The 26,671-nt window shown below is 50.8% G+C and overlaps 1 protein-coding gene across 2 annotated transcripts; it reads left to right on the top strand.

Annotated features, from left to right (window-relative positions):
• Positions 1-4,618: 4,618 nt before the first annotated feature.
• TLE5 (TLE family member 5, transcriptional modulator) lies at positions 4,619-25,158 on the top strand. 2 transcript variants are annotated; one of them, XM_039515335.1, is made up of 7 exons: positions 4,619-5,108; positions 7,918-8,015; positions 10,369-10,432; positions 13,170-13,214; positions 15,744-15,806; positions 22,894-22,968; positions 23,956-25,158. In XM_039515335.1, the coding sequence occupies exons 1-7, from the start codon at positions 5,082-5,084 to the stop codon at positions 24,172-24,174; spliced, it is 591 nt and encodes a 196-aa protein (XP_039371269.1). In that variant the 5' UTR covers positions 4,619-5,081; the 3' UTR covers positions 24,175-25,158. The 2 variants fall into 2 exon arrangements, with proteins under 2 accessions (XP_039371269.1, XP_039371268.1); XM_039515334.1 differs by having other exon boundaries at positions 4,632-5,108; positions 23,953-25,158.
• The last annotated feature ends 1,513 nt before the right edge of the window (positions 25,159-26,671 follow it).

Here is a 26,671-nt window from a genome sequence, read left to right as displayed (position 1 = left end):
CTGGTCCAAGCTGCTGGAGCCATGACATTTAGCATTTTATTTTTAATCAGAAAATGCACTGATTTGCAAGACACATGCATAAGACAGCGCATGAAATTGACGGAAATTTCTCACACACACACACACACTTTGTATCTTATATATTATATTATTATTATTATTATTATTCATTTGCATTCCCGTGTCAAAGTCAGGATGCAAAGGACCCAATCCTGCAAGCACTTATACACATGCTTAACTTTATACACATGCGTAGTCCCCATTGGGTATAATCCTCGTTCCAATAAGGTAAGTAGCAAAACTCCCACTGACTTCAAAGGGACCAGAATTTCATGCACTGAATTCAGTGGGACCAGTGACATGCATAAAGTTGAGCACACCTGTAACTGTTTGCAGAGTCTGGGCCAAAATTTACATACAGATCAGAATTTCCCTATTGTTTTGGATCTGGAGGTTTTGGTCCAGCCGGACTCGGACTGTGGCCAGTGCAAAGTTTGGCTGAGGAACCCAAAGTAGGAGAGTGTTGACTCTGGCCCCAACCCACCCATCTATTTAATAATAAATCCACAGCAACTCAGGTGTCATGGCTGTCACTATGCAGCATATCAGGGGCACTCACAATTACAGATCGATGGTAGGGAAAGAATTCAAATCCTCCTGCCCTAAAGTCCATTTAGTTGCTTGCAGTATAGGGGCAGTGACACACAGATGGACAATTTTAACTTTAACTTTCTCTCAGAGGGCAGTATATATATATATATATATATATGCACACACACAAACACAAGAATATATTCCAAGTTGATACTAGAGCTGTGTGAAACTTGGCCATTTCTATCCATGATCTTCAATTCATAGGGTCTGGTTCTTGTTCACGCTAAGGTCCCTCGACATATTTCCAGAACAGCAAATTACATTTTCACTCACTTTACATGTAAAAGGGGCATTAATGTAAATGAGAATCACGCAAGCCTCACCCAGCGATTCCTGCATCTAGCCCAGCAGCTTGTGGTTGAAGTCGAGTGTATCTTTTAGGAGATGTCCAGCTTTGAATATAGACCCAAAGCATTGTGTGGTGCATTGCATTATTCTAACAGTGGGATGTATGGAGCCTTTGAAATTGCAAGGACTTCTTACAATTGTGTTCTTTGCTGATTGCATTGACTTTCCTGTTGACCGATTGGACTCTACGTGGTAATGGCTTGACCTATGGTCCTTAAACTGATATATCAAAGAGAATTGCCAAAATGAGCCAGTAGTGAAGTGTAAGCCAGTTTGCTAGCCGTGTAGCTGGAATCCCACAATGTGTGACCTGGAGACTAAAGCAGTGGCCTGGAACGCAGAAGACCGGGCTTCTATTTCTGGTTCTGCTGCTGGGTGACCCTGGGCAAGTCACCTCACCTTGCTATGCCTCAGTTTCCCCATCTGTAAAACAAGGGCTAGTGATAGTAACCTCCTTTGTCAAGCACTTTGAGATCTACTTGTGAAAAGTGCTATATAAAAGCTAGGCATATCATTACTTGATGTGATGTGCAACAGCTCAGTTAAAAGAAAAATAACTGAGCGGTTACACATGACTTCTGCAGCTGTTCTCATGGGGCAGCTCTCATGTTTGATGGCCTTATTCAAATCTATGCAAATCCTTAACTTGCTTGGTTTGACTATGGTGACCATACTAGTAACCTTGCAGTTGGAATGTGTGTTCACTCAGTCACATCTAATTTTATTGCCTGGCCAAGTTGAGTTTTTACTTTATTGCTCAGTGGCAGTGCTAACTGAACTTTATATAGAACATGACCTGAAGAAGAGCTCTGTGTAAGCTCAGAAGCTTGTCTCTCTCTCACCTACAGAAGATGGTCCACTAAAAGATATTACCTCCCTCACGTTGTCTCTTTACATAGAACAGGTATTTGGGGCAGCTGATCAATATGATGCATTGAGGCATCTAAGCCCTTCAAATACCTTTACCAGACACTCCCATCTCTCTTGCATCTTGTTCAGGTTGTGCACTCATTTAAATATGTGCATTTGCAAACTGCTCTTCAGTGCAAACACATTGGGTCCTTCTCAGTCCGATGTTTCAAACTCTCCGGAGTGGAATCTGTCCTTATGCTGATAAACTGGGATACCTTAGACCTGTGGGCTCATCATGTGTTTGCTTTATGAAGCAAGCTTAGATATTTTTATTTTAACTTTGGGTGGTCACTAATATTTTTGTATCTGCCAAGTGTGATTATGTTGCACTCAACTCCCGCATCTACTCTGGAATTCATTCACTTTTTGTTCATTTATTTCCAGCATCACGAACCAACCTGTTGTGTCAACTTGCTCTGCAAGGGGTCCATCAAAGATCATCTTCTGCGCTGTCTGTCCATGAACGTATTTTGTTTTTATGCGTCTTTTCAGGTTATGCTGAAAGCAACACCCTGTGCAAAACGGCTCTTGTGTGTATGACACCGCATCCCTTGGGCTGCACACCTTCCTGTCTTGTGATTGCTTCCGCATTCACTGCAAACAATAAATCTCTGCTGTTTACTTACCTTTGTATTCTGTCTTTATGCATTTTTAATTAGCTGCACTTCAGTTCTTTCACTGCTTTTTAACACACTGAGAAGCAGTTTTCCTTGAAAATATCCAGCCCTTTGCAAAGTCAAATCCAGTTCTCATAATAACCTTGCTTTGACCTATTTATCTATCAGTTATGTAATTTAGTCTTTAATTAGTATACAGTATATCTATTAACTGTTCCAATTCACATGGCTTAGCTTTAATACACAGGTCTGTAACATAATGATCAATGGTCTCATTTGGCACCAAAGAAAAATGTGCTTTTCCCAACTGACTTTCTTGCATGGGTCACAGTGTTCCAAGAATTTTTGAATGGCTGCATGTTGCCATTTCGAGTCCCCTTTGTGCTACCACGAGCTTGTATCCTAGCTCACCAATATTTGGGACCTGTCCCAGGCAAAAGTGTGGGGAACTTCACCCTCTGATTTCTCTGCCATGCCACCTGCAAACGGTACCCCTGCTCCAGATCTCTCCCTGGCTCCCTTCTAATGTGCAGGAAGCTTCATTTGAGGCAAAGATTCCCTTCGATACCATGTGATAAAGATGTGACACAGGGGAGTTGTGGGGGCAGGGTTACAAAAGGTTATATCCCCCTCACCTGGCAGGAGTAGGATCCACTCGCTCCAGTGGCTACTGTTACAGCCCATTTGGGAATCCCAGGTCTGAAAATTCCTAGCCTTAGACTCCATGTCAGATTTCAGCTCTGGAGTTACTCATCGCCAGGACATAAACCAAGGCCCCTGCAGACAACATGTTACAATAGCTCAGCTGATATGGCCCTTCCGTCCATAGGCCAAGTCCCGCAGCAGTGTGGGCGCCTACCCAATGCTGACGCTGCAGTTCAGGGAATCCCGCACTGCTAGAGGGGCCATCCGGTCGCAGGCATGGTATTAAACGGTGGAAATGACAGATCCTGTGGCACTTCCTTTATCACTCCATACCAGACATTGTACTAGCTGAGGGGGTGAGACTGTAATGTCCAAGGCCTGCTGCATGGCTGGGTTTCATTGGCTGTGTTCAGGCTGAAGAAACCCAATTCAATTAACTGCCAGGAAAGGGTCAGTGGCTTTGGGGACTCTCAGGTGACTTCTCCAGCTCCCCCATTGCAGAGCAGGGAAGGAGACATTTTAAAGGGGAGTTGCATTCAGCACAGCACAGGAGAAGAGACCCGGCGTGTGAAGAAAACACAGTCTAGTGATGGAGAGGATGATGATGGTGATTGATTTGTATTTCAGTAGGGCCCAGAGGCCCAAGCCCCATCGTGTTGAGCTGCAGCCAGGCAAGGAACAGAAAGAGGGGCCCTGCCCCAAGGATCTTACAGCTCAGGGCCACCCAGAGGATTCAGGGGGCCTGGGGCACAGCAGGGGAGCTGCGGCGCTTTTACTCAGCCGGCGGCGGTCCGGGTCTTCGGCGGAATTTCGGCTGCGGGGGGGCCCTTCAGTCGCTCTGCGTCTTCGGCAGCAATGAAGGGCCCCCCACCGCCAAAATGCCGCCGAAGACCCAGAGCGACAGGACCCCCCACCGCCGAAATGCTGTCAAGGACCTGGAGCGACTGAAGGGCCCCCCACCGCCAAAATGCCGCCGAAGACCCGGAGCGACTGAAGGGCCCCCCTGTCGCCGAAATGCCGCCAAAGACCCATACCGCCGCCGGGCCAGGGCTCACAGGGCCCCTGTGGGGCCCGGGGCCTGGGGTAAATTACAGCCTGCATTAAACAGGGGGGGGGGAATATGCATTAGAGCAGGGAGCTGCACTGAACACAGCCCAACAGGGTGCCCAGACAGCAAGCGTGAAAACCCGGGACAGGGGGTGGGGGGTAAGAGGAGCCCATATACAAAAAAAGCCCCAAACATCGGGACTGTCCCTATCCAATCGGGGGGCGACCCAGGGTGCAGGAGCTGCTCCCCAGGCCGGGCAGAGGGGCGGGAGCGGATTCCCCCCGGCGCAGGCGAGGCTAGAACGACCCCCCAAAGGGCTGGCGGAGGCAGGGCCGGATTCCCCCGGGCGCAGGGGCCGGCGGAGGCAGCGTCAGAGGCGGACGCAAGGGGGTGTCTGTGGCGTGCGAGCGGCGGGCAGAGGCAGCGCAGCCCGGCGAGCTGCGGCAGTGACTCGGCTCCAGGGGAGGCTGCCGGAGCGGCGCGGCGCAGCGCGGCGCGTACACACACAGCCGGGCTCCGGGCAGGGCGGGCGATGCGGCAGCAGCGGGAACAGCAGCAGCAGCAGCAGCAGGTGGTGCTGATCAGCCGCAGGACAGGAGCCCGCAGCCGCCATTAGACAATAGGAGCCGCCAGCGCCGCAGCGAAGTGAAACTGCAGCCCCGGGCCGGGGCAGCGCGGCGGGGGGACGCGGCCTAGGCTGGGGCGCTGCGCCGAGGGGGGACAAAGGCGCGTCGCGGCGGGAGGAGGCGGCGGCGGGTCGCCCAGTGCCCGGGCGGAGCAGGCGGGTCCCGGCCCAGGCAGCCGCCGCAGCAGCAGCAGCCGGAGCCGCCTGCATCGGAGCCGAGCCCGAGCCTGACATGATGTTTCCGCAAAGCCGGCACTCGGTGAGGGGGGGCGCGGGCTGCACTGGGGCTGGGCGCGCCGGAGGGGGCAGGGAATGCGTGGGGGCGAGGAATGCGGGGATCCGACTGTGCGTGGGGGCGGGAATGCGAGGGGTGGGGCTGGGTGCACCTGAGTGTGCGTGGGGGCGGGGAATGCGAGGTGGGGGCTGGGCGCACCTGAGTGTGCGTGGGGCGGGGAATGCATGAGGTGGGGCTGGACGCGCCCGAGTGTGCGGGGGCGGGGAATGCATGAGGTGGGGCTGCACGCCAAGTGTGCGTGGGGGCGGGCGAATGCGTGGGCCTGGGCGCACCCGAGTGTGCGTGGGGCGGGGAATGCGTGGGGCGCACCCGAGTGTGCGTGGGGCGGGGAATGCGTGGGGCGCACCCGAGTGTGCGGGGGCGGGGAATGCGTGGGGTTGTCTGAGGGACTTGGAGCACCGGAGTGTGTGCATGGGGGGGCGCGGGGGTATGCATGGGAGCGGGAGGTGAAGGGGGTGCTGGGGGTATGTGCTTAGGGGCTGGGCCGGGTGGCGCATGGCTGAGAGGCCCTGGGGGAGGTGGGGTGTAGGGAGGGGGCTTAGGAAGTGAAAGGGTGGGGGTGGCATGGGGGTCAGCAAGGCCCTGGGAGGAAGTGGGTAGCTGGTGGTACCCTTGGCCCAGGAAGTGCAGCTGGGAGAAGCTGCCACTACTGTACCTCCTTGTGCTTGAGGGGCCTAGCCCCGGGCAGCAGGGAAAGGGGGTGTTGCTGTGGGGAGGGGGTGTTTTGGCATATTTTGGGGTGCAGTGGGGTGGTGGGGCAAGCTGGGAGGGATATGGGGGTGCTGGGTGGGACAAGTTGGGGGGTTGAATGCTGGGGGTACTGGCTGTGGTCAGCTGTGGGGTTGCATGCTTGGGGTGCCAGTTGGAATGTGGGGGTGCTGGTTGGGGCAGGATGGTGGGAGGGGTGCAGGGAGTATTCGGGGGTGTGATGTGTGGAGGTGTATGTGTAAATCAGCACATTTACCTGAGAAGCTCCTTTCCTTTCCATAAAGCTGGTTCCGTTGCTCCTTCTGGTTTTTTTGAGGTGGGGGATGTGCTCACTGGAATATTTCTCTTCCCCTCCCCCCCTTTCTGCAGTGGGGGTTTGAGCCCATGATTATCTTGACAGAAAATAATAAATGTTTGTTCTTCCTCCACTTTTTAATACCCACATCTAGTTAGAGCCATGTAGGATAGGAGCGTTGGAAAAAATAACTCCAACTATACACACAACATGACCGGGGGGGCTAATTTAGCTACATCTAATCAGGAAAAAGATCTTGGCGTCATCGTGGATTGTTCTCTGAAGACGTCCACGCAGTGTGCAGCAACAGTCAAAAAAGCAAACAGGATGTTAGGAATCATTAAAAAGGGGATAGAGAATAAGACGGAGAATATCTTATTGCCCTTATATAAATCCATGGTACGCCCACATCTTGAATACTGCATACAGATGTGGTCTCCTCATCTCAAAAAAGATATCCTGGCATTAGAAAAGGTTCAGAGAAGCGCAACTAAAATGATTAGGGGTTTGGAACGAGCTCTATATGAGGGGAGATTAAAGAGGCGAGGATTTTCAGCTTGGAAAAGAGGAGACTAAGGAGGGATATGATAGAGGACTATAAAATCATGAGGGGTGTGGAGAAAGTGAATAAGGAAAAGTTATTTACTTGTTCCCATAATATAAGGACTAGAGGCCACCAAATGAAATTAATAATCAGCAGGTTTAAAACCAATAAAAGGAAGTCCGTCTTCACACTGTGCACAGTCAACCTGTGGAACTCCTTGCCTGAGGAGGCTGTGAAGGCTAGGACTATAACAGCATTTAAAAGAGAACTGGATAAATTCATGGAGGTTAAGTCCATTAATGGCTATTAACCAGGATGGGTAAGGAAGGGTGTCCCTAGCCTCTGTTTGTCAGAGGGTGGAGATGGATGGCAGGAGAGAGATCACTTGATCAGTACCTGTTAGGTTCACTCCCTCTGGGACACCTGGCATTGGCCACTGTCGGTAGACAGGATATTGGACTGGATGGACCTTTGGTCTGACCCAGTACAGCTGTTCTTATGTTGCCTTAAAAAAAAAAAAAAAAAACTAGGCTGGAAGATCGGGGTTGTGGGAGGAGGATGTTGTAAACCCACCTCTGCCCTGGTCAATTCTCCTTATAAAATTCGGTGTCGGATTTCTTGAGTAGGGCGTTTCCTGGTTGAAGAGGCGCCCAGGTTTCTGGTATTAAAGGAGGCGTTGTGGCGAAGGCCCTGGGAGCAGTGATCAGCTTGGTGAAAGGGGGGCTCAGTGGTTAGGATGCTTGCCTGGGACTGGGGAAGACCTGGGTTCCGTTCCTTGGGCCAATCGCTTAGCCTGTGTGTGCCTCAGTTTCCCATCTGTAAAATGGAGATAAGAGCCCTGCCCTCCCTCACAGTGAGGATGAACACGTTAAAGATTGGGAGGCGGTCATATATCTGGCCCTCTGCTAAGTGCCGTAGACAGCAGGTCAGTGCCAGGGCTATGTGACCTAATGCAAGTCATGTCACCTTTCTGGGCCTGTGTTCCCCATCTGAGAGATGGGGGAGTAATAGGGGTCTCTCTTAATTCCAGCTCCTTGGAGCAAAAGTGCTAAGGAAGGGGGCTGTTATTGCCGTCATTGCTAGGGGCCTGGAAGCAGGGGGTGACTGCCCAGGGCTGACCCTCATCCATGGGGCACGGGGGCAGCTGTGCTGGAGGGGAAGGGCTCGTCGGGGCATTGCTTTCCCTCCTGCCACATTGCCAGGCGCTCTGTTCTGTGTCGTTAAAGGGCTCATCTCACCTGCCGCAGCAGCTGAAGTTCACAACCTCCGATTCCTGCGACCGGATTAAGGACGAATTCCAGCTCTTGCAGGCTCAGTATCACAGGTGAGCCGGAGTGCCCTGCGGCTAGCCGCAGCTTGGTGGGTGGCTCGGTGCTCTCCCTCTCCTCCGCGCCCTGTCCGGCTCTCGATGCCGAAGGGCCGCTGGGAGCCAGCGGGGATGGTTTTCAATGCCCAGGCCAAAGTGCGTGTTGTCTTGGTGACGCCCCTCCTCCCAGCAAGCCGTAACGGATGCTCTCCAAATATGCTGCGTGTTGTCACTGTGACGCTCTCGATAGCTAGCCAGAGATGGCGGTGATAAATGATGCTTTCACAGGTGGGTCCCAAGGGCCTGTCACTTGTTCTCTTCTGGTGTGAAGCTTTAAAATTAAAAAGGGCTCCACAGGAGGGGAAGGGTTGTTCAGAGCTGATTTGCTAGATAGCTATGTGGTGATAGACGGTTGGAAGAACCAGAGCAGTTTCTTGCAGCCTTCCCCCCTGTATACCACTACTGTTGCCAGGGAAATAGAACTGATCCTAACAGGCGATCCCAGAGGAAGGAGAAAGAGACCCTAGCAATGTGCTTTGGAAGAGGACTTCCTTCCCAATGGCCAGTCTTGAAATGTAATTGAGCGCATTAGAGCAAGGATGGACCATGGCTAAAATGGCACCGAAGTTGTGTGTGTGGGGGGGCGGGGAAATCATGCAGTGTTATAACCCTGTAGCTAATTAAAGCTGAATGCTTTACATTTTTCCCTTGAGCAGCAGTGCTGTTGGTTTGTCTTTTGCTCGGCTATGACGACGATGGTGGACTAGCCGGTTGCACTCTGGTTGGGAGTTGCTAGTCAGTTTTGCGTTCTGGTTCCCATGCACTAGCCTAGGAGTCGGCAGCCTCTCAGAAGTGGGTGCCAAGTCTTCATTTATTCACTCTGATTTAAGGTTTCGCGTGCCAGTCAGACATCTTAACATTTTTAGAAGGCCTCTTTCGATAAGTCTATAATATAGAACTAAACTATTGTTGTAGGTAAAGTAAATAAGGTTTTAAAAATGTTTATGAAGCTTCATTTAAAATTAAATTAAAATACAGAGCCCCCCAAACCGGTGGCCAGGACCTGGGCCACTGAAAATCAGCTGGCGTGCCGCAGGTTGCCTACCCCTGCACATTGCATGGTGGCAATGTTTCAGTTGCCAACGCTGCAGGGGAATGTTTAAATCTAAGAATTACAAATTTTTCAAAGAAATGTTTCTAGCGATCTTAAGATTTGGCTTTTATTATAACACCTAAAATGTGGGGCCTAAATCAGCCTGATGGTATCCTCTTTAATTAGCGACTACGCCGTTAGGATCTGTCCATTTTGCGCCCTTATGGCTGTGACTTTTCGTGGCTGTTAGCTTGTTCATGTAGCACTGCCATGACTTTCTCACGTGCCTTGCATCCCAGTCGGGCTTCTGCTGGACAACAGGCCTGCGGGTTCGTGCCAAGAGTATCACAACAGAAGTCTGTGGTGGTCAGACGTCGCTATTCAGAAATGGCTGATTTCCCAGAACACCTCTGCCTTTATCAGGGCCATATATGGTGTATGCAAGTGCCAGAAATACAGCTGCATTAGACTGTAGGTCTTTCAGTGGGAGACATTGGCGAGATCTAATCTGCTGGAAAAGAAACAGGTTCTGGGAAGGTGAAGGTAAAGCTGTTCCTTGTTTGAAATATAAAACCATGGCACATGCTTGCTGAAATTCTAGCAGTGGAAATCGCCTGCTTTATTCAATTTAAATACCTTCAATAATAGAAGATGCAGGTTTGGCTTTGTTTTTGGAGTGCCTGCATTAACTAGGCAGGTAACTGTTACTTTCCCATAATGCACCCAGACGCTTTCAGGAGAGTATGTGTAATACTGTCCCGACAGCCCATGTGATAATTCCTGACAGGATCTGGAAACCGGTCCATGCTTCAATCCCTCCTGCCACCTGTGACTTGGCTCACCTAAGTAAGGGCTGCGGGAGTGGACCCAAGGACCAGTTGGAGAACTCGCCTTCCTTCCAGTGTTCTCTGTTTCTGCTGAAAAATAAAGGCTTGACTAATGGGTAACCCGGTGTAAGCCCTTCTCGTCACTGGGCCGTCTAACGCCGGTCGAGTATCTCTTTAATTATCTGTATTGTGGTAGCCCCAGTGATGGCTCAGGACCCCCGTGTGCTCGGCGCCCTACAAAGGCACAACACAAAGACAGTCGGTATCCCAAAGAGCTTACAGTCGTCTTTATAGCTGCTCGATTGCTGTCGTGTTTGGGGGCCTCCTGGTGTTAGGTGCTGTGCAAACCTACAGGAAACAACTGTCCATGAGCTGAGAGTCGTCGCGCCCCAAAAGCCATTGTGATCTCTAGCCAAGCGCTCTGAGCCTCTGTCTGTTTTCGCTCTTTCAGCTTGAAGTTGGAATGTGACAAGCTGGCCAGCGAGAAATCAGAGATGCAACGTCACTATGTCATGGTAAGGCTCTGCTCCAATAGCAGAGGGCGTGGGGCAGAGGCGAGGGGCGTGCCCTGTGGGGTGTGGGAGGACGCGGTTAAACAGAACGCTAGCCCTCAGATCTACCCAGTACACGACTCCCCCCCCCTTGCCCCGGTCACAGTAACTGGAACACGGTGGGTGACCAGCAGATGTCACAACCTTCTTGCCTCTGTGGTGTTGCCATGTGAGGGTGGGGTCCCTGGCGAGGTGGGAAGGGAGATTTAGGGCAGATGTGTTATAGGAATGGTTGAGAACCACTAAACTAGGAATACAGACTTGACGGGCCCCAAATTGAGGAGAAGTTAGAAGGCAGGATTTGTAAGGAAATACTCATGTTGGATTATTGTGGGGCCAGCGGAGAGTAGGACGTGTTGTGCCGGGCGCTGTACAGACAGTGCCTGTCCCAGAGAGCTTACGAACGAAATAGACAAGACAACAGAGTAAGGGAAACGCACGTGTCGTGTGCTGTTTTCCAGCAGGGAGCCGAACATGGTCTCCAGGCACTCGGATGCCACAGCGAGGAGGGTCATTAAAAACTGACCCAGAGGTATTTTGGGGGAGACCTGAGGGATCTTGGGGCAGTGTTGGCAGGGGCATCATCAGACATGGCGGGGAGCTGCCAGTCCTGGGAAAGGGATGTCCTTGTTCTGTAAGCGACAGGCAGAAGGACTTGGTGACAGCCGGCCCGTGGAGAAGCAGAGGTGTTATGTGCTAAGGAAGATGGAAGTGGAGTGAAATCACAGGCGGGCTGGGAAAAAACCCCAGCTGACAAGCTGCTGGGAGGAAGCAGAGCCGAGCAGTTCCAGCTCAGACCTGGGCATCGAGATCCAAGGGTTTGATTCCTGGCTCTGCTACGGACCTCTGTGTGTCAGTAAAATGGGATGGCACTTACCCAACCCAAGCTGATAGGAAGTAACGGCTTTGACTTGCTAGTGGTGGTGAAGGGCTGTGAGCTCCTTGGCTGGAAGGCAGGGGCGAGACAGTGTTATCCTCAGCGCGGTGTACTGGAAAATAGCAACGCTTGGAACTGCTGTAGAACAGGGTTTTGTCATGCAAACGCCAGACAACGCTGACTTGTAGCGCAGCTGCTGGGCGTCAGTTAGACCCCCGGCTTGTTCCTTCGTTGCCTTGTACAGTCATCCAGGCCAACGCTGAGTGGGTGTGAAACGCTGCCTCGTCGGAGCGGTGGGTGCTGGAGTGAAGATGCAAGGACAGCAGAGATTCAGGCAGGGAACGTTGCCACTTTAATTCGTATGGGAAACACTATTCTGCTGTTCTTCTCCCAGACGTGGTCAAAACTCAGCCCTCAGTAGTGCCATCTTTGGATGGGGATTTGCCCTAGTGTATTATTAAACATGCACCTTTAACTCCTGGCCACAGGTGGGGTGGGGCAGGGCAGAAGTGCAGAGTCTGCAGCTGGTGACGAGGCTTGGGCCGACATGCTTGTCTCAAGGAGTTAATGGGAGGCTCTCAGTGCTGTCCATAAAGCTGAAGCAGAGCCAGGCAGACAGCTGCTGCACCTGCCCTGGAATGGAGAGACGAGAGGCAGGACTGAATGCAGAATTTCTTCTGGGAGGAGTTACGGATTTAAAAGTCCCACCCCACCCCGTGTACATCCCCCCCTGCCTCAATCCAACGCCTTGGTTGTTACCGGAATAGGGGAGGTGGCTGATAGAAAAATATCCATTGATTGAAATTTAGCTCTTTGACGTGAGCCATAGCTGTACAGATGAGCAGTAATGACAAGAAATAGAAGGAAGCATTTTTGGGGGGGTTATATATAGGGGAGCTAGTGTCTTCTTTTAAATTGTTATTTCTGGTGCGGAGAGGTGAGGGTGTCGAGAGCTGGTTTTTTGGACAGGGATGGGGAAGTTTTGGTTTCGTATGCCAGCCCCAGAGGTGGTGGAGGAGGGGGGCTTGGGACAATGTGGAAGGATGAGATTCTTTTCAGGAGCCGGTGAGTACCAGCAATTCTCACCTTCTGCCAATTGGTGGGGCTGGGAGGGAGAGAATTCCTGCCATTTATGGGTTGTGCTTGGGAGCCCCAATCTGGGACCAAAACCCCCCTTGTGCCAGGTGAACAAAAAACCAGTCCCTGCCCCCCAAAAAGCTGACCACCTAAGTAAATCATTACATCTAATCCCACGTGGCCCCTGTAGTCAGCTGTTTGCCCTCGGTCCATTGTAGCCAGCAGCCTGTTAGCGGGGAGCTAACAGAAGGGTTTTATTTCTGAATTTGTTGGCTGCTGCGGCCGTGACACTTCGAATTGCAATTAGGGAGGGCCCCCCATTCCCTGGTCGGCTTTAAAAACGGAGAGAAGAAAATCCTCACCCGTGAACATTGACGTTAATCGGAACGAAGCGATGAGGGGATCCGAACGGCGCTACTCAGTGAACACGAGGACACCCCAGAGAGGCAGCGCTGGCCTCATTGAAATAGATGGAAGCTTTTTCCAGTGGAACCAGGAGTTCAGAAAGGGATGTGAAACCCTCATGCTCCGGGGCATAAGCCAGCCTCTAATGGGGAAATAACATCCCCTCCTGACCAGTTCTCCTGGAACTGCTTCCTGCAGGGTTTCTTGCACCTTCCTCTGACACTACTGTTCAGTGACTTGACAAAGTGCTGCTCTGCTCCATATAAAAGCTTTGATAGTTTGTGACGCTGGTTGCGTGTGGAATCTGAGTTGTTGCTGTTTCTCTTTCCTCTCCCCCTGCAGTATTACGAGATGTCCTACGGGCTCAATATCGAAATGCACAAACAGGTGAGACAAGCTTCTCTCTCTGGGCGCTTTCCGCAGCTGCTAGGATGGGGTGGGAGGAGGTTGGACTTTCTAAGAAGTTAGTTAGTTTCTTCGCCAAACCTCTCTGACCTGCCCCACCCCACCCCTGCTGGCTTAATTTCATTGTGGGAGTCATCAAAAAGCCATGAAGCTTCTCTAGTCTGTAAGATTTGAGCTGATTTCGTGGTGGATTCATTTCCTTCTGCTCCCCTGCACGGATGCACGCCTGCCTTGTTGCTTGCTGTTCATGGCAGACAGGGTCGATGAGAGTGGGGGAAGCCGGTACAAATTACTGGGGCCCGGTGGTCCGGAAGGGGGTCCGGGCCCCTGCTTCACTGGCCTCATCAGCCCTGTTTAGCCAGTCCGCCCTTGCTGGGGGGCCTGAAAAAAAATTTTCACTGGGGCCCGAACCCGCTCTTGGCGGCCCTAGTAGATGCCCATGGATTGCAGGTTAGAGTCTAGTTGGAGAGAGGAGGCGGGAGGGACACTCAGCACGCTGCATCTCCTCGCAGGTGTTAGGCTCCAGTGCAGGAGGTGGGGGACCAGAATGAGGTGGGCATCTCCATGGGATTGGGGAGGCACAGCCGCCCATAGACAGGCAAAGATCAAAGGTAGGGGCCCTGCAGGGCGTGGTGCCAGGCTGAGCGGCCTCCCCTCTGGAGTGCTGTTGGAATGCTCAGTACGACACAGAGCTGTGCCTGGTTCATAACCCCCCTGAAATCTTGTTTGGACTTGCTGATCTCCTTAGCAGCTGCTGCTTCCTCCCTGTCACATGTTCCACTGAAAAGGCTGGGGAAGCAGGAAGAATCTTGTAAAGATTCTTTGAAAACAATTAGCCTGTGATTCACGAGGGCTTGTGCTGTATGGTTTTTTGTTTAACTGTTCCCGGGCCGTAGAAAATTCTTGTGGTCCGCTGTCGTACGGCAGCCGCAGGGACGGGCGAGGTGCTGGCGGACAGGGAGTCTCTTTGATGGGAAGAATCGAGGAGGTTGCGGATTTTATGCACCTCTTAAATCTCTCTTTGGGGTGGGGGATGGTAAAATTAGGTCTCTTCTGTGGGCCTCTGGGTAACTTCAGACCCCTGCTGATGACCTGTGCCCCAGCACCAATCCAGACTACATGTTTCTAGTTAAAGGGAAGCCCCTGCTCTGGATGGAAGGTGCCGCAGAATTTGGCAGGCCCAAGTGGGGGACATGAGGCACAGTTTGAATACTGCAGCTGTTTTCAGTGCTTTCTGGAGGCCTGATTTTCAAAAAGCAATGAGCCCCCACCCCCTAAGGAAATACCCAGCTCCTTCTGTTGTGTCACGTTGGACACTCAAAAAATCACCAATCCTGTTGGACAATATAGGTCTCTATTTTTACACATGGATTCCCACATTCCACTGCTATTTAAATAAAACTGAAAACTGGGTTCTGTCTGCACCTTGGTTCTAGTCTGAATTTGTCTAGCTTCAACTTCCAGCCATTGGCCCTTGTCAGACCTCTGTCTGCGAGTGTGAATAGCCCTCGATCTTTATCAAACGTCTCTTTCCCGTGCAAGTGCTTCGGCTGTGATCAGGTCACCCCTTAACCTTCTCTTTGATAAGTTCCTCGAGTCTGTCGCTACCAGGCATGTTTCCCAATCCTTTAATCTCCCTCCCGGCTCTTCTCCGAATCCTCTCTAGGCTTCCACGTTCGGTCCCCAGCCTGCTTCATGGCTTCTGTAAAGCCCAGTAGGTGCCTGTCTGCATCATCAACCTGGCCCCGTATTCCTCTCCTTTCAGTTGGAATCCGGCCTTTATTTTTTAATTTTTTTTTTTTATGAACAGCTTCGCTCATTTCCCAGGAGAAGAGCGTTAAAAAAACATTTAGAGGCTCTTCAGTAAACCCCATGGGAACCAGCTGACACTTATTTTATCTGATCTCTGCTATAGTTTTATTTTTCTTTTGCCCTTCTTATTAAGAATCGGCCTTTGTCTCTCCCTGGGCCTATTGGTTGTTATTAACCAAGTCTCCCACTTGCTACCGTTCCTGGTGCAAACTCTCAAGATTTATAGAATTAAAAAAAAATAAAATAAAGGTGGTGGGCGGGGGGAGGTTGTGAGATGATTCCAAGGAGATCTACAACTAATTTCATCACGGCCTCTCCCTCTTGGAAGCGAGAGCAGCAGTGAAACAAATGTCTGTCTAGATCTGAGCGTCGTACATAATTCAGGACTTCCCAGCCTGGTTTCTAATAAATTTCCTTCCTATAGGCCCCTGCTTTCTTTATTAAATGCATATTTGAGTCCCTGAGAGGGAAGGGAGAATATTGAAAACTCACTCGGTGTGATCAGCAGGATTTATTTTTGCAAGGGTCTGGAGCGGATTTTTTTTTCTTTTCTTCTAAATGAGTCTGGGTGGCTTCTGCTAGGAGTCAGGGAGGTATGCGGGGGGGAGATGCTCAGGTGGATGGATATTGATCAGGGCAGATAATCTGCAGGGAATGTGCCAGTCTCATCTGACTTTTTTTTTTTTTTTTTAATTTCAGGCTGAAATTGTCAAGCGGTTAAATGGGATTTGCGCTCAAGTCTTGCCCTACCTGTCTCAAGAGGTAACCTTTTCTCCACTCCCCATCCCTTTTTACACTGAATCGTGAGCGGTGGGGGGGCTTTAAAACCACCGCTTAAAAGAGCCCGATCCTGCCAGTTGCCAAGTGCCTTCAGATCCTTCTTGAGTTCAGTGGGCAGTTTAGGGCCACCCACAGAATCGGGCAGGTGGGGTCAGGTATTTTCAAGCACTCATCCCTCCTGATCCGGCCCAGGTTGTTTCCAAAGAGCTCTGCACCAAATCTGGGAGATGTGACACTTGCTTTAATGCCTCTATGGGAGCTGACTAGGGCTGTCAAGTGGTTAAAAAAGAGTAATCGCGCAATTAAACAATAATAGAATACCATTTATTTAAATATTTTTGGATGTTTTCTACATTTTCAAATGTATTGATTTCAATTACAATACAGAATACAAAGTCTACAATACAGAATACAAAGTGTACAGTGCTCACTGGATATTTATTTTTGATTTTAAGTATTTGCACTGTAAAAAAACCAAAATAAATATTTTTCAATTCCTCTGATACAGATACTGTAGTGCAATCTCTTTATCATGAAAATTGAACTTACAAATGTATAACTATGTACAAAAAAACTGCATTCAAAAATAAAACAATGTAACATTTTAGAGCCTGCAAGTCCACTCAGTCCTACTTCTTGTTCAGCCAATCACTCGGACAAACAAGTTTGTTTACATTGCAGGAGATAATGCTGCCTGCTTGTTTACAATGTCACCTGAAAGTGAGAATAGGCGTTTGCATGGCACTGTTGTAACTGGCGTCACAAGATATTTACATGCCAGATGCGCTAAAGATTCATATGTCCCTTCATGCTTCAACTACCATGCCAGGGGACATGCGTCCATGTCGATGACAGGTTCTGCTTGATAACAATCCAAAGCAGTGCGGACCGACGCATGTTTATTTTCATTATCTGATTCAGATGCCACCAGCAGAAGGCTGATTTTCTTTTTTGGTGGTTCGGATTCTGTAGTTTCCACATTGGAGTGTTGCTCTTTTAAGACTTCTGAAAGCATGCGCCACAGCTCGTCCCTCTCAGATTTTTGGAAGGTACTTCAGATTCTTAAACTTTGGGTCGAGTGCTGTATCTCTCTTTAGAAATCTCACATTGGTACCTTCTTTGCGTTTTGTCAAATCTGCAGTGGAAGTGTTCTTAAAATGAACTTGTGCTGGGTCATCATCTGAGACTGCTATAACATGAAATATATGGCAGAATGCGGGTAAAACAGAGCAGGGGACATACAGTTCTCCCCCAAGGAGTTTAGTCACAAATATAATTAACACGTTATTTTTTTAACAAGTGTCGTCAGCATGGAAGCAAGTCTTCTGGAATGGTGGCCAAAGCATGAAGGGGCATATGAATGTTTAGCATATCTGGCACGTAAATACCTTGCAAAACCAGCAACAAAAGTGCCGTGCGAAAGCCTGTTCTCACTTTCTGGTGACATTGTAAATAAGAAGAGGGCAGCAGCATCTCCTGTAAATGTAAACAAACTTGTTTGTCTGAGCGATTGGCTGAACAAGAGGTGGGACTGAGTGGACTTGTAGGCTCTGAAGTTTTACAGTGTTTTGTTTTTGAATGCACTTATGTAACAAAAAATATCTACATTTGTAAGTTGCGCTTTCAGGACAGATTGCACTACAGTGCTTGTATGAGGTGAATTGAAAAATAGTATTTCTTTTTATCATTTTTACAGTGTAAATATTTGTAATAAAAAATAATATACACTTTGATTTCAATTACAACACAAAATACAATATATGAAAATGTAGAAAAACATCCAGAATATTTAATAAATTTCAATTGGTATTCTATTGTTTAACAGTGCGGTTAAAACAGCGATTAATTGCGATTATTTTTTTAAAGTTAATTGCGTGAATGAACTGCGATTCATTGACAGCCCTAGAGCTGACCCTTCTGAAACTCTGGCCTGAAACATTTAAAATAGCACTTGAGTGTTCTCCGCCTTCCTACATGTTAAGGCTAAAATACCTGTCCTTTGTGAAGCAGCCACAGACAAAGATGGTCTCTGTTCTCTCTCAGTGCATTTCCCATGATTGCTGTTTCTGTGAACTACGGTTGAGGCACGCTGGCAGCTAATTAGGAGGATGGAGTGTCTATTTAAAAAAAACCCTCCATGTGGCTGTTCCTTAATATTTTAGCTCCTTTGCTTCATTAATTAATATACTTGCTATCTTTAAAAAAAAAAAAAGAGAGAGAGAGACATTAATTGGAGAGGGAGGAGGGCATTGGGAGAGAATCTGGCACCTCAATTTGATTCTGACTTAGCAGTCTTGGAGTGTTTTCCTTTGCAATACAAGTCTCATAAAATGATGCGACACGCAATGGAATTGTGTCAAATCTCAGAGGGGCAGCCGTGTTAGTCTGGATCTGTAACAGCGGCAAAGAGTCCTGTGGCACCTTATAGACTAACAGCATAAGCTTTCGTGGGTGAATACCCACTTCCTCGGATGCACCGACGAAGGGAATTGTGGTCGGAATTAGCCACTGGGGTGGTCCGAGGGGGGGTTACTTTGTTCTCCTCTGGGGGAGAATTTAAGGAACTTTCAGATCAGAGCTCTCTAGTAACTTAGGCCCAGCTCCACGTTCTCTGTCTGATGGCAGGGCTCTCCCGCTGGCGCTGGGCCAAGCTTGAGAAGAATCTACTGGCTGGAGATGATATTTGGAGTTGTTTTTCTTCCTCTTGCCTCCTCCATGGACCAATTACAATAGTACCTTTTCTGAATAGAGCGGCTGCTGTTCCTGTTAGCAGTGGGGCCGGCCCTCCCAATGGCTCTCTAAGCCGCCTGTCACTCAGAATTTGTGCCCGGGTCACGTTCTAGGGCAGAGAGCGTTTGATCTCTGGAGAAAATATTGAGGTGCTTAAACTAACCAGTATTTCTTCCTTGCTGCTTTTCATGGGGGCTCTGAGGCCTCTAAGCCTGGAGTCTGCTGCATGGTCCAAGTAAAGGTTAAACTCGCCCTGGTGCTGCACAGGGACCTGTGTCCAGTTGGAGCAAATTCTGACCCCTCTTCCATGGTGCTTTCTTGCATTGGAAATGGGATTTAGGGGGGGTGCATGGGGCCTCCAGGTGGCAGAGTCCAGCTGTACTGGGGATCCAGGATGGATAAAAATCCATCATTTCTTTAATAAAAAAAAACAACAATTTTTTTGATTTCAATACAATTTATTCAAAATTTAATTTAAATTAATTTAAATAAATTAACACTTTTGTCACAATGTCAAATTTAAGGCCTACATTTACTCTAGTCTTGTTAAAATAATTTAAATCGTATTAAGCAGTACATATTTGCACCTGAAGTCTTAAAGTCAAACCACTGAACTGGTAACAGGCACCAGCGAAGTACCTTTAACCAGGGTTTGTTGAAGTGCTAACTCAGCTTTTCACTGCTGTAGCATCTTCTGCAGGCTCGGGGGGAGCATTGGCTTCGTTTTAGTTTATTCAACTTATTCAGTTCGGTGACTAGCTGGTTCAAAATTGAGAATTGCAATTGGGAATTGGAAAAAGCAGGAATGTTTGTTGAGAACAGAAGAATGGTCCCAGGCTGTCAGACCAAAGGTCCATAAGCCCAGGGTCCTGTCTTCTGACAGTGGCCAGTGCCAGATGTTTTAGAGGGAAGAACAGAACAGGGAAATTACCAAGTGATCCATCCCCCGTCGTCTGGCAATCAGAGGTTTAAGGACACCCAGAACATGGTGTTACATCCCCGACCATCTTGGCTAATAGCCATTGATAGATCTGTCCTCCAGGAACTTATCTAGTTCCTTTTTGAGCCCAGTTATTCTTTTGGCCTTCACAGCATCCCCTGGCAATGAGTTCCATAGGTTGACTGTGTTGTGTGAAGAAATACTTCCTTATCTTAATTTTAAGTCTGCTGCCTAATTAATTTCATTGGTTGCCCCTGGCTCTTGTTGTGTGAAAGTAAAGTGTTATTTATCCTTTCTCCACACCATTCATAATGTTATAGACCTCTAGTATATTCCCCCTTCATCATTTTCCAATCTGTGTATAAATATGAGGCCTGAAAGGATGAGATCTGCTAGTTCTAATATCTTGAATGACATGGTGACCAGAAACAATCAGTTCAGTTCACTAACTACAGGTAATACTTCATTTGTTTAATAAATCCATTAGTTTTAAATGCAAAACATGGTTTGATTAAACTTACTTTTTTCTCACATATCCTGCCCATTTAATGTATTTTTATTTAACTAATAATTTTTAAAATGTTTTTGTACATTTTAAATTTTGTATTTCCACCCAAGTGGAAGAGCTTGACACACCACAGTTAAAAAATTAATCATCTAGTAAATAAGAAATGAGTCATTCACCATCTTCTAACATAATAGAATTGCTTAAATAAATGTGAATAGATACAGTATATCCTCCTGGGTGGCAAAAAGAAGCACCTAATTTAGGCTATATTTAGTTGCAAATCAACTTACCACCAGCCAATAAGAATCCACTTTCTTTAGGAAAATAACTTGAAAGTACAGATGCAAAACAAGATTAAAATGGATTATTATAATCAAGGGTGCTGCTTGCTGATCTAAATCATGATTAAAATTGATGATTTTTAAATTGTTTTGGTTTAAATCGATCTACCCTACCAAGCCACGTGCTGGTAGGGGTGTTTGAGGTCGGGGCGGTGGAGACAACTAAGAAGGGATAAAATAGAGGTCTATAAAATCGTGAATGGGGAAGTGTTGTTTACCCCTTCACATAACACTAGAACCAGGGGTCACCCAATGAAATGACTAGGCAGCAGGTTTAAAACAAACATAAGGAAGTACTGCTTCACACAACGCAGAGTCAACCTGTGGAACTCATTGCCAGGGGATGTTGTGAAGGTCAAAAGAATAACCGGGTTCAAAAAGGAGCTAGATGAGTTCATGGAGGATGGGTCCATCAACGCCGAGATGGTCATGGACACAACTCCATGATTTGGGTGTCCCTAAACCTCCCAACTGCCAGAAGCTGGGACTGGATGATGGGATGGGTCACTCGATAATTGCTCTATCCTGTTAGTTCCCTCTGAGGCACCTGGCACCGGCCACTGTCGGAAGAGATGCTACTGGGCTTGATGGACCATTGATCTGACTCAATATGGCCATTTTTATGAGTAGTCCGAGGCAACCTCTGGCACCATGTGTGGTGGGAAGGTGAGGGAGTGGAGAGCCCCATGCCCCTAACTATGCTAGTCAGAAGATGTTCCCCCAAGGCAGTAACAGGCCTGAAACAATACATGGGCCTTTGAGTGGGTGCTCTGCATTGGCTGTGAAACATAACCCAGGAGTCCGTTCGTTGGCCTAGGCAGAACTCGGTTGGGAAAGTGTGGGCTCGTGGCTGTGTTATGGAGAGGAATGCCCTGCGGTGAAGGCCCTGGACTGGGATCCAGGAGCTCATGGCTCCGTTCCTGTCTCTGCTACAGACTTCTTGGGCCTTCCCTCTGGGTGCCTCGGTTCCCCAGCGGTGAAGAGGGGATAACACCTGCCTGTTCAGCTCGTGAGCTTCTAGGGACAGAGATTCTCTCACACCTATCTCCCTAGGGCCCTGGTTTGAGCTGGGATGCGTAGGTGCTCCCATAGTGTGAATAATAGCCATAAGAACGGCTGGCTGTGTAGCTCTGTAGGGGAAGCCAATGCTAAAGCGTTCAGGCTTGGGGAAGCTTCCCGTTCCTTCCGCTCCTCCGTTCCCGCCAGGGACGGCATCGGTACTGGAGCGGAGAACCTGGAACTCTCTCACCAAGAAGCAGGACATTTGCAGCTTCCTGACCCAGTAAAGCCTGGGCCCCGTGTGCTGTGGCAGCATTTTGCCCTTGGATTCCCTTTCCGTAGCATGTGGGTGATCCTCTGGTTTTTGACTCTTTGTGTTGTGTTTATGCTGTTCAACCGGCCCCTCTTTCTCTGGGGTCTGTAGGGGGCTGGACAACAGACCCGGGTTTGGTCTGTGGCTGCTGGATCTGTTTGTGTTGAGATGGGCTGGCGGGGGTAGGGGTGGAAAGTCTTGCAGAATGGTGCATGCGTTCCTTGGAAATGCAGCTGAAGTGATTGGGGATGGGGAGGGGAGCTGTTTCAGGGGAGGGGAGGGGAAGGCGGCCCACTGATCAGCAACTTCTCTCCCTGAGGCCTCGCGGGAATGTTGTGATAACCCGACAGCCGCCTGCCATCCATGCGGCATGGGCAGTGGGCTCCCTTTGCCCCTCTACTGCTCCCGGCTTTGCCAGTCTCTCCCCCTTGATCTGGAGGGACTGTTACGTCTAGGGCCTGCTCTCTGCTCTCCAGCCGTTGAGGTGCCAGTTAGTGCCCGCCCCGTCTCTGGTTTGCCCACTCTCCTGCTGTGTACCTCCCCTGGGCAGTTCGTCTGGTGCTGTGAGCAGGGAGGGGTGTCACACGGCGGAGGGCTGCTCGCTGGCAGCCAGGCAGAGGACTGAACGGAGTCAGGGTCTGGGTCATCCAGGTGGGGCAGAAGAGGGGAATCGTGCCCTGCCAGTGCTGTGTGTTCGGTAGGTAATAGTTGGAGATGTACCTATCTCCTAGGACTGGAAGGGACCCTGAAAGGTCAGTGAGTCCAGCCCCCTGCCTTCACTAGCAGGACCAAGTACTGATTTTTGCCCCGGATCCCTAGGTGGCCCCCTCAAGGGGCGTTCACATGTGCAGCTACAAGTAAACCCAGAGAGGAGCAGGGGTGTCCGGTAGGAAAGAAGCTCAGCTCCTGCAAGCAGAATCTCTCGGCTTGCTACCCCCAGCGGTGTCGGTATGTGGGGACGCATCCTGCAGCGCACGCTCGGGGGAGCGTCTCTCCTGCCATTCATACACAGGGAGCATTGCAGGATCAGGCCCTTCTACAATCTCCCTCCTCACCTGAGCCTCTCCGAGGACAGGAATTAACCCAGGTCGGGATGAGTTTAACCTGCTTGGCAGTGCAACCTGCTGGGGGAACCTAGGGCTCACTGGCCTGGGCTGGACCCAGCCATGCTGAGTAACCCCCAGTGATTTTAAATGACTCAAAGGGTGTCTTGTTTTTCCCCTCTTCTCCCTCCCCAGCACCAACAGCAGGTCCTGGGAGCCATTGAACGAGCCAAGCAAGTGACCGCCCCAGAGCTGAATTCCATCATCCGTGTACGTGATGCGCGGTTAGGAGCGGCTGTGGGGAGGAGGGGAGCAGCGTGGGGAAGGGGCAGGGGGGAGCGTGAACGCCAGGCTCAGATCCCTTTGGCTAAACGTGGCGCAGGAACCAAGTGACGCCGCCTGAATTCTTTAAAGCCGACAGGCCCTGGCATGCCGCAGGGTGTGGCCAGAGTGGAGAAGGTTTTAGCTCTTCTACAGGGGGACTGGTGGGGATCTGAGCTCCGTCTCCTTGGCCTTTGCCCCCCTCCCGGCCCGAACCAACGCAGGGTCTTTGCACACCCGTGTTGCCAGCAGCACGCCTCCCATGCCCCCCCAGCCCCGCTCACCCAATCACACACACACCCCACGCACACGTGTGCCCTCTGCAGCGCATTTCACCGCTGCTGAAGCCTGCCGGTTGCAGCTCTGCCCTGGCCAGGCTGGGGTGTAGGCGTGGCATCAGGCGGGCATGGCCCGGCCAGCGCATGTAATAACAGGGGCTGAGAAAAGACCAACCTGGGCTGTGTTGGGCCAGGCCATGTTCTAAGCTGCCTCAGCCATCAGCAGCGGAGCTGGGTTCGAGCACCGGGGATGGGAGCATCTGGCTTGGCTCCATCCACGCAGCGCAGGAACAGGGCTGGAGCCTGGCTCCCGCACAGGGTCGAAGCAGGAGGCAGAGGGGTGTGAGTCAGTTACAGGGCCCTACACAGCTGGAGCAGCCTCTGCTTTTAGTTCTGGAGGCCGCGGGTTCAGTCCCAGCTGTTGGCCAAGATGGCACTTTGGCCCTGCTTTGAGCAGGGGGTTGGACTGGATACCTCCTGAGGTCCCTTCCAGCCCTGAGGTTCAATGACGAAGCCCTGTTGTAGCCGGGTTACCCAGAGGCAGCGGCTTCCCCAGGGGTGAGGGGCCCTTAGCGGGAGTGGGGGGCCGCACGCTTTCCAAATGACACATGACCCTCTCTCGTCTGTCTGTCTGTCCGTCCATCATTCTCTACAGCAGCAGCTTCAAGCTCACCAGCTCTCGCAGCTCCAGGCTCTGGCGCTCCCCCTGACTCCACTGCCTGTGGGCCTCCAGCCCCCTTCCCTCCCGGCTGTCAGCGCCGGCACCGGGCTCCTCTCGCTGTCCGCCCTGGGCTCCCAAGCTCACCTCTCCAAGGAGGACAAGAACGGTCACGATGGGGACACCCACCAAGATGACGACGGGGAGAAGTCGGATTAAAGTGAGGGGTTGGGGGGGGGGAGAGGGGTTCAGTAAAAGATGCAGTATCGCTCTGGTCAACGCTCCGCAGAACTGCAGTAGTCTGTACGGTGGCAGCCCGCCAGGCACACAACCCGGGTGGTTGCACCAACTCCCCCCCCCCCCCATGCCCACGATGTATGTGTGTGCGGGGGGCGGGGGGGTCCAAGCATCCATCTCCTTTGAGAACGGAATAGAAATGGGGCAGCAATGAACGCCCCCGCTACGAACACGGGGCTGTTAAATTCCACTCTCCGCCAGCCCCCAGCTCCCTCGGTCCGGGCCGAGCGCTGCTGTCACCCGTTGATCTGACCCCGGGGTGTGCAGATGGGCCCAGCTGTGTCTGGACTCCGGGTACTGCATGCGAGCCCAGTGGTACCATTCCCCCTCTCCCCGGCCCCGGTGCGTATTCCAAGATACAAACCCGTTCTCCATCCCCGTCGTCCCTGCCCCTCCACGCCCCGACCTCTGTAGCTTCCGAGTGCGTCTCACTGGTTCGGGCTCTGTTCCGTCTCGGCACCCCCACCTGCACTAGTGCCAGTTCTGCACCTTGCTGTCCTGCATGTATCCCTGTTAAACCAGTCCTGGGAGCACAATACTAGTCCAGTGCCCTCAGGCGCCAGGTGTCTCTTTTCCTGCTGCTTCTCCACTTCTAGCTGGAGCCCCCCCCCCGCCCGCTGGCCCTCCTCAGCATTGAACCTGGCTGTCTAAGATGGTGGGAGGAGCGGGGGGAGGGGAGAAATCAGACCAGCTTAGAACCTCCCTCCGCTTCCCTGTCCCTCACCGTTTGGAAAAGGATACTGCAGCTTTCTCTGTTTCTATTTCAGTGCGCTAGCGTGTCTTTCTTTTAAAAAAAAAACCACAAAAAACAAAATGGAATTAAAAAAAAAAAGAATCTCGTGTTTGTATATAGTCCTTTAGAGAGAAATCTTGTTTGGCTTTTTGTGTTTAATCACTCAACCTATACGAAGAGGAACTGAAAATGCTGTATTGAGGATGTTACTAGCTGTGCCTTTCAAATAAAGAAATAAGAAGGTTGGTTAAAACCACGACTCCGCTGCTGCTCTCTGGGCCCGTGGTAAATAACAGGGGAGAGGGAGGGTTCTGTTCTACCCCCTCGGGCAGACGCAAAGGACCTGGGTTCTGTACCTGACTGGTTGTGTGGCAGTGAATGGCCCTGTTCTGTGCCTCAGTTTCCCCATCTATAAAAAGCGCGTGGGCCTTCATCTTATGGCTGACACAACTGAGATCACTGCCCTGCTGTGTATGTACAGCACCCAGCACCTAGTGAGAGGCGGGGTCTGCCCCAACGGGCTTAGACTTACACACGAGAGGAAGGATGGGAGGAGGAAACAAGGCGCAGAGAGAGGAGACGACTCACCTCGCAGGTCAACAGCAGAGCTGGCACGAAACCCCAGACTCCTGTTCAGCGCTGGATTTGCTGGTCGGTGCTGCCTTTGCCGGGTGCTCGGAGTGGTGGGCGAAGAACACTCCGAAGGCCCCGATCCTGTGCACACCGCAGCGCTGTCACGTAGCGTCAGGCTATGAGCGCTCGGTGTCATGTGAGTGGACGCGCCAGCGGCCATAGGAGTCAGAGGCCACCTGCTCCATTACCCTGTCCTCAAGAGGGGCTTCTGCTGGGAGTCTCAGAGGCTGGGAAACCCTGCCCCAATTCTGCACCTGGCCACGTGTGCTCTTCCTGACCCCTCAAATCAGGGCGATAGCTGAAGTTGGCCTTCCAGTGGCAGTGAGATTTCCTCGTGTCTCCGAGAAGAGTCTCTGTGCCGTTAGGGTTTTCAGAGGCGGGTAGGGAGCCTGAATCCCCTTGATTTGGGTGGTTGTCACAGGAGTTAAATCTCACCATCCGTGCGTGTGAAACCGAGCAAAGGGTTGATTGCAGTGCTTAGATGAACAGGCCGTGCAAGAATTTGCTATATGGGCCCCAGCACCTTTCACGTGCTGGCACGCTTGGTTCGGCCAGGAACCGCGCTGGGCGCTCTCTGCTCTCCGGGCTTCAGGAAAACCTCCCTTCCCCGCTCTGCGCTCCCACTCACCAGGGCACAGCAGCCGCCATCTGGCCTCATACAAGCCATCAGCCCAGGGGCCTTTTCGCTGGCAGCGGGCGGAGTTCTGCAACTGCACCGCGTTGTCAGCGTTCACCCTGCGCCCCGAGCTGCCACGCTGTGGGAGAGGCAGCTGCAGCTCTTGGTGCTTTGGGTGAAACAAATGTCCCCGACACGGATAAGCCGACAGCTTCCTGCAGGAGCAAGCCGAAAAGAAGATAAAGCGGGAGGAGCAGGTGACTTCCTGGGGAAAAGCAGCTGATGCCAGGGTTGGCCCTGACCTGGTTCTGTGATGAGTTTTCTTGCGGGCTGGATGTTACAGCGCTGGGCTGCTGGAAGGGGCTGGTGCAATGATTGGTGCTGTCCTGCAGCTGTTTATAATATGACCTCTACAGCTTACGCACGACTAGTCCCCT

This window comes from Mauremys reevesii, linkage group 26 (assembly GCF_016161935.1).
Source record: "Mauremys reevesii isolate NIE-2019 linkage group 26, ASM1616193v1, whole genome shotgun sequence".
Lineage (NCBI taxonomy): Eukaryota > Metazoa > Chordata > Testudines > Geoemydidae > Mauremys > Mauremys reevesii.
Note: the sequence above shows the minus strand (reverse complement) of the source record. Positions and strands in the feature narration are given on the sequence as shown.

Coding starts and splice junctions, on each gene's coding strand:
- TLE5 (XM_039515334.1), top strand. CDS start 5,082: ATGATGTTTCCGCAAAGCCGGCACTCG. Junction 10,433..13,169: donor TGCAACGTCACTATGTCATG/GTAAGGCTCTGC, acceptor CTCCCCCTGCAG/TATTACGAGATGTCCTACGG. Junction 22,969..23,952: donor AGCTGAATTCCATCATCCGT/GTACGTGATGCG, acceptor CATTCTCTACAG/CAGCAGCTTCAAGCTCACCA.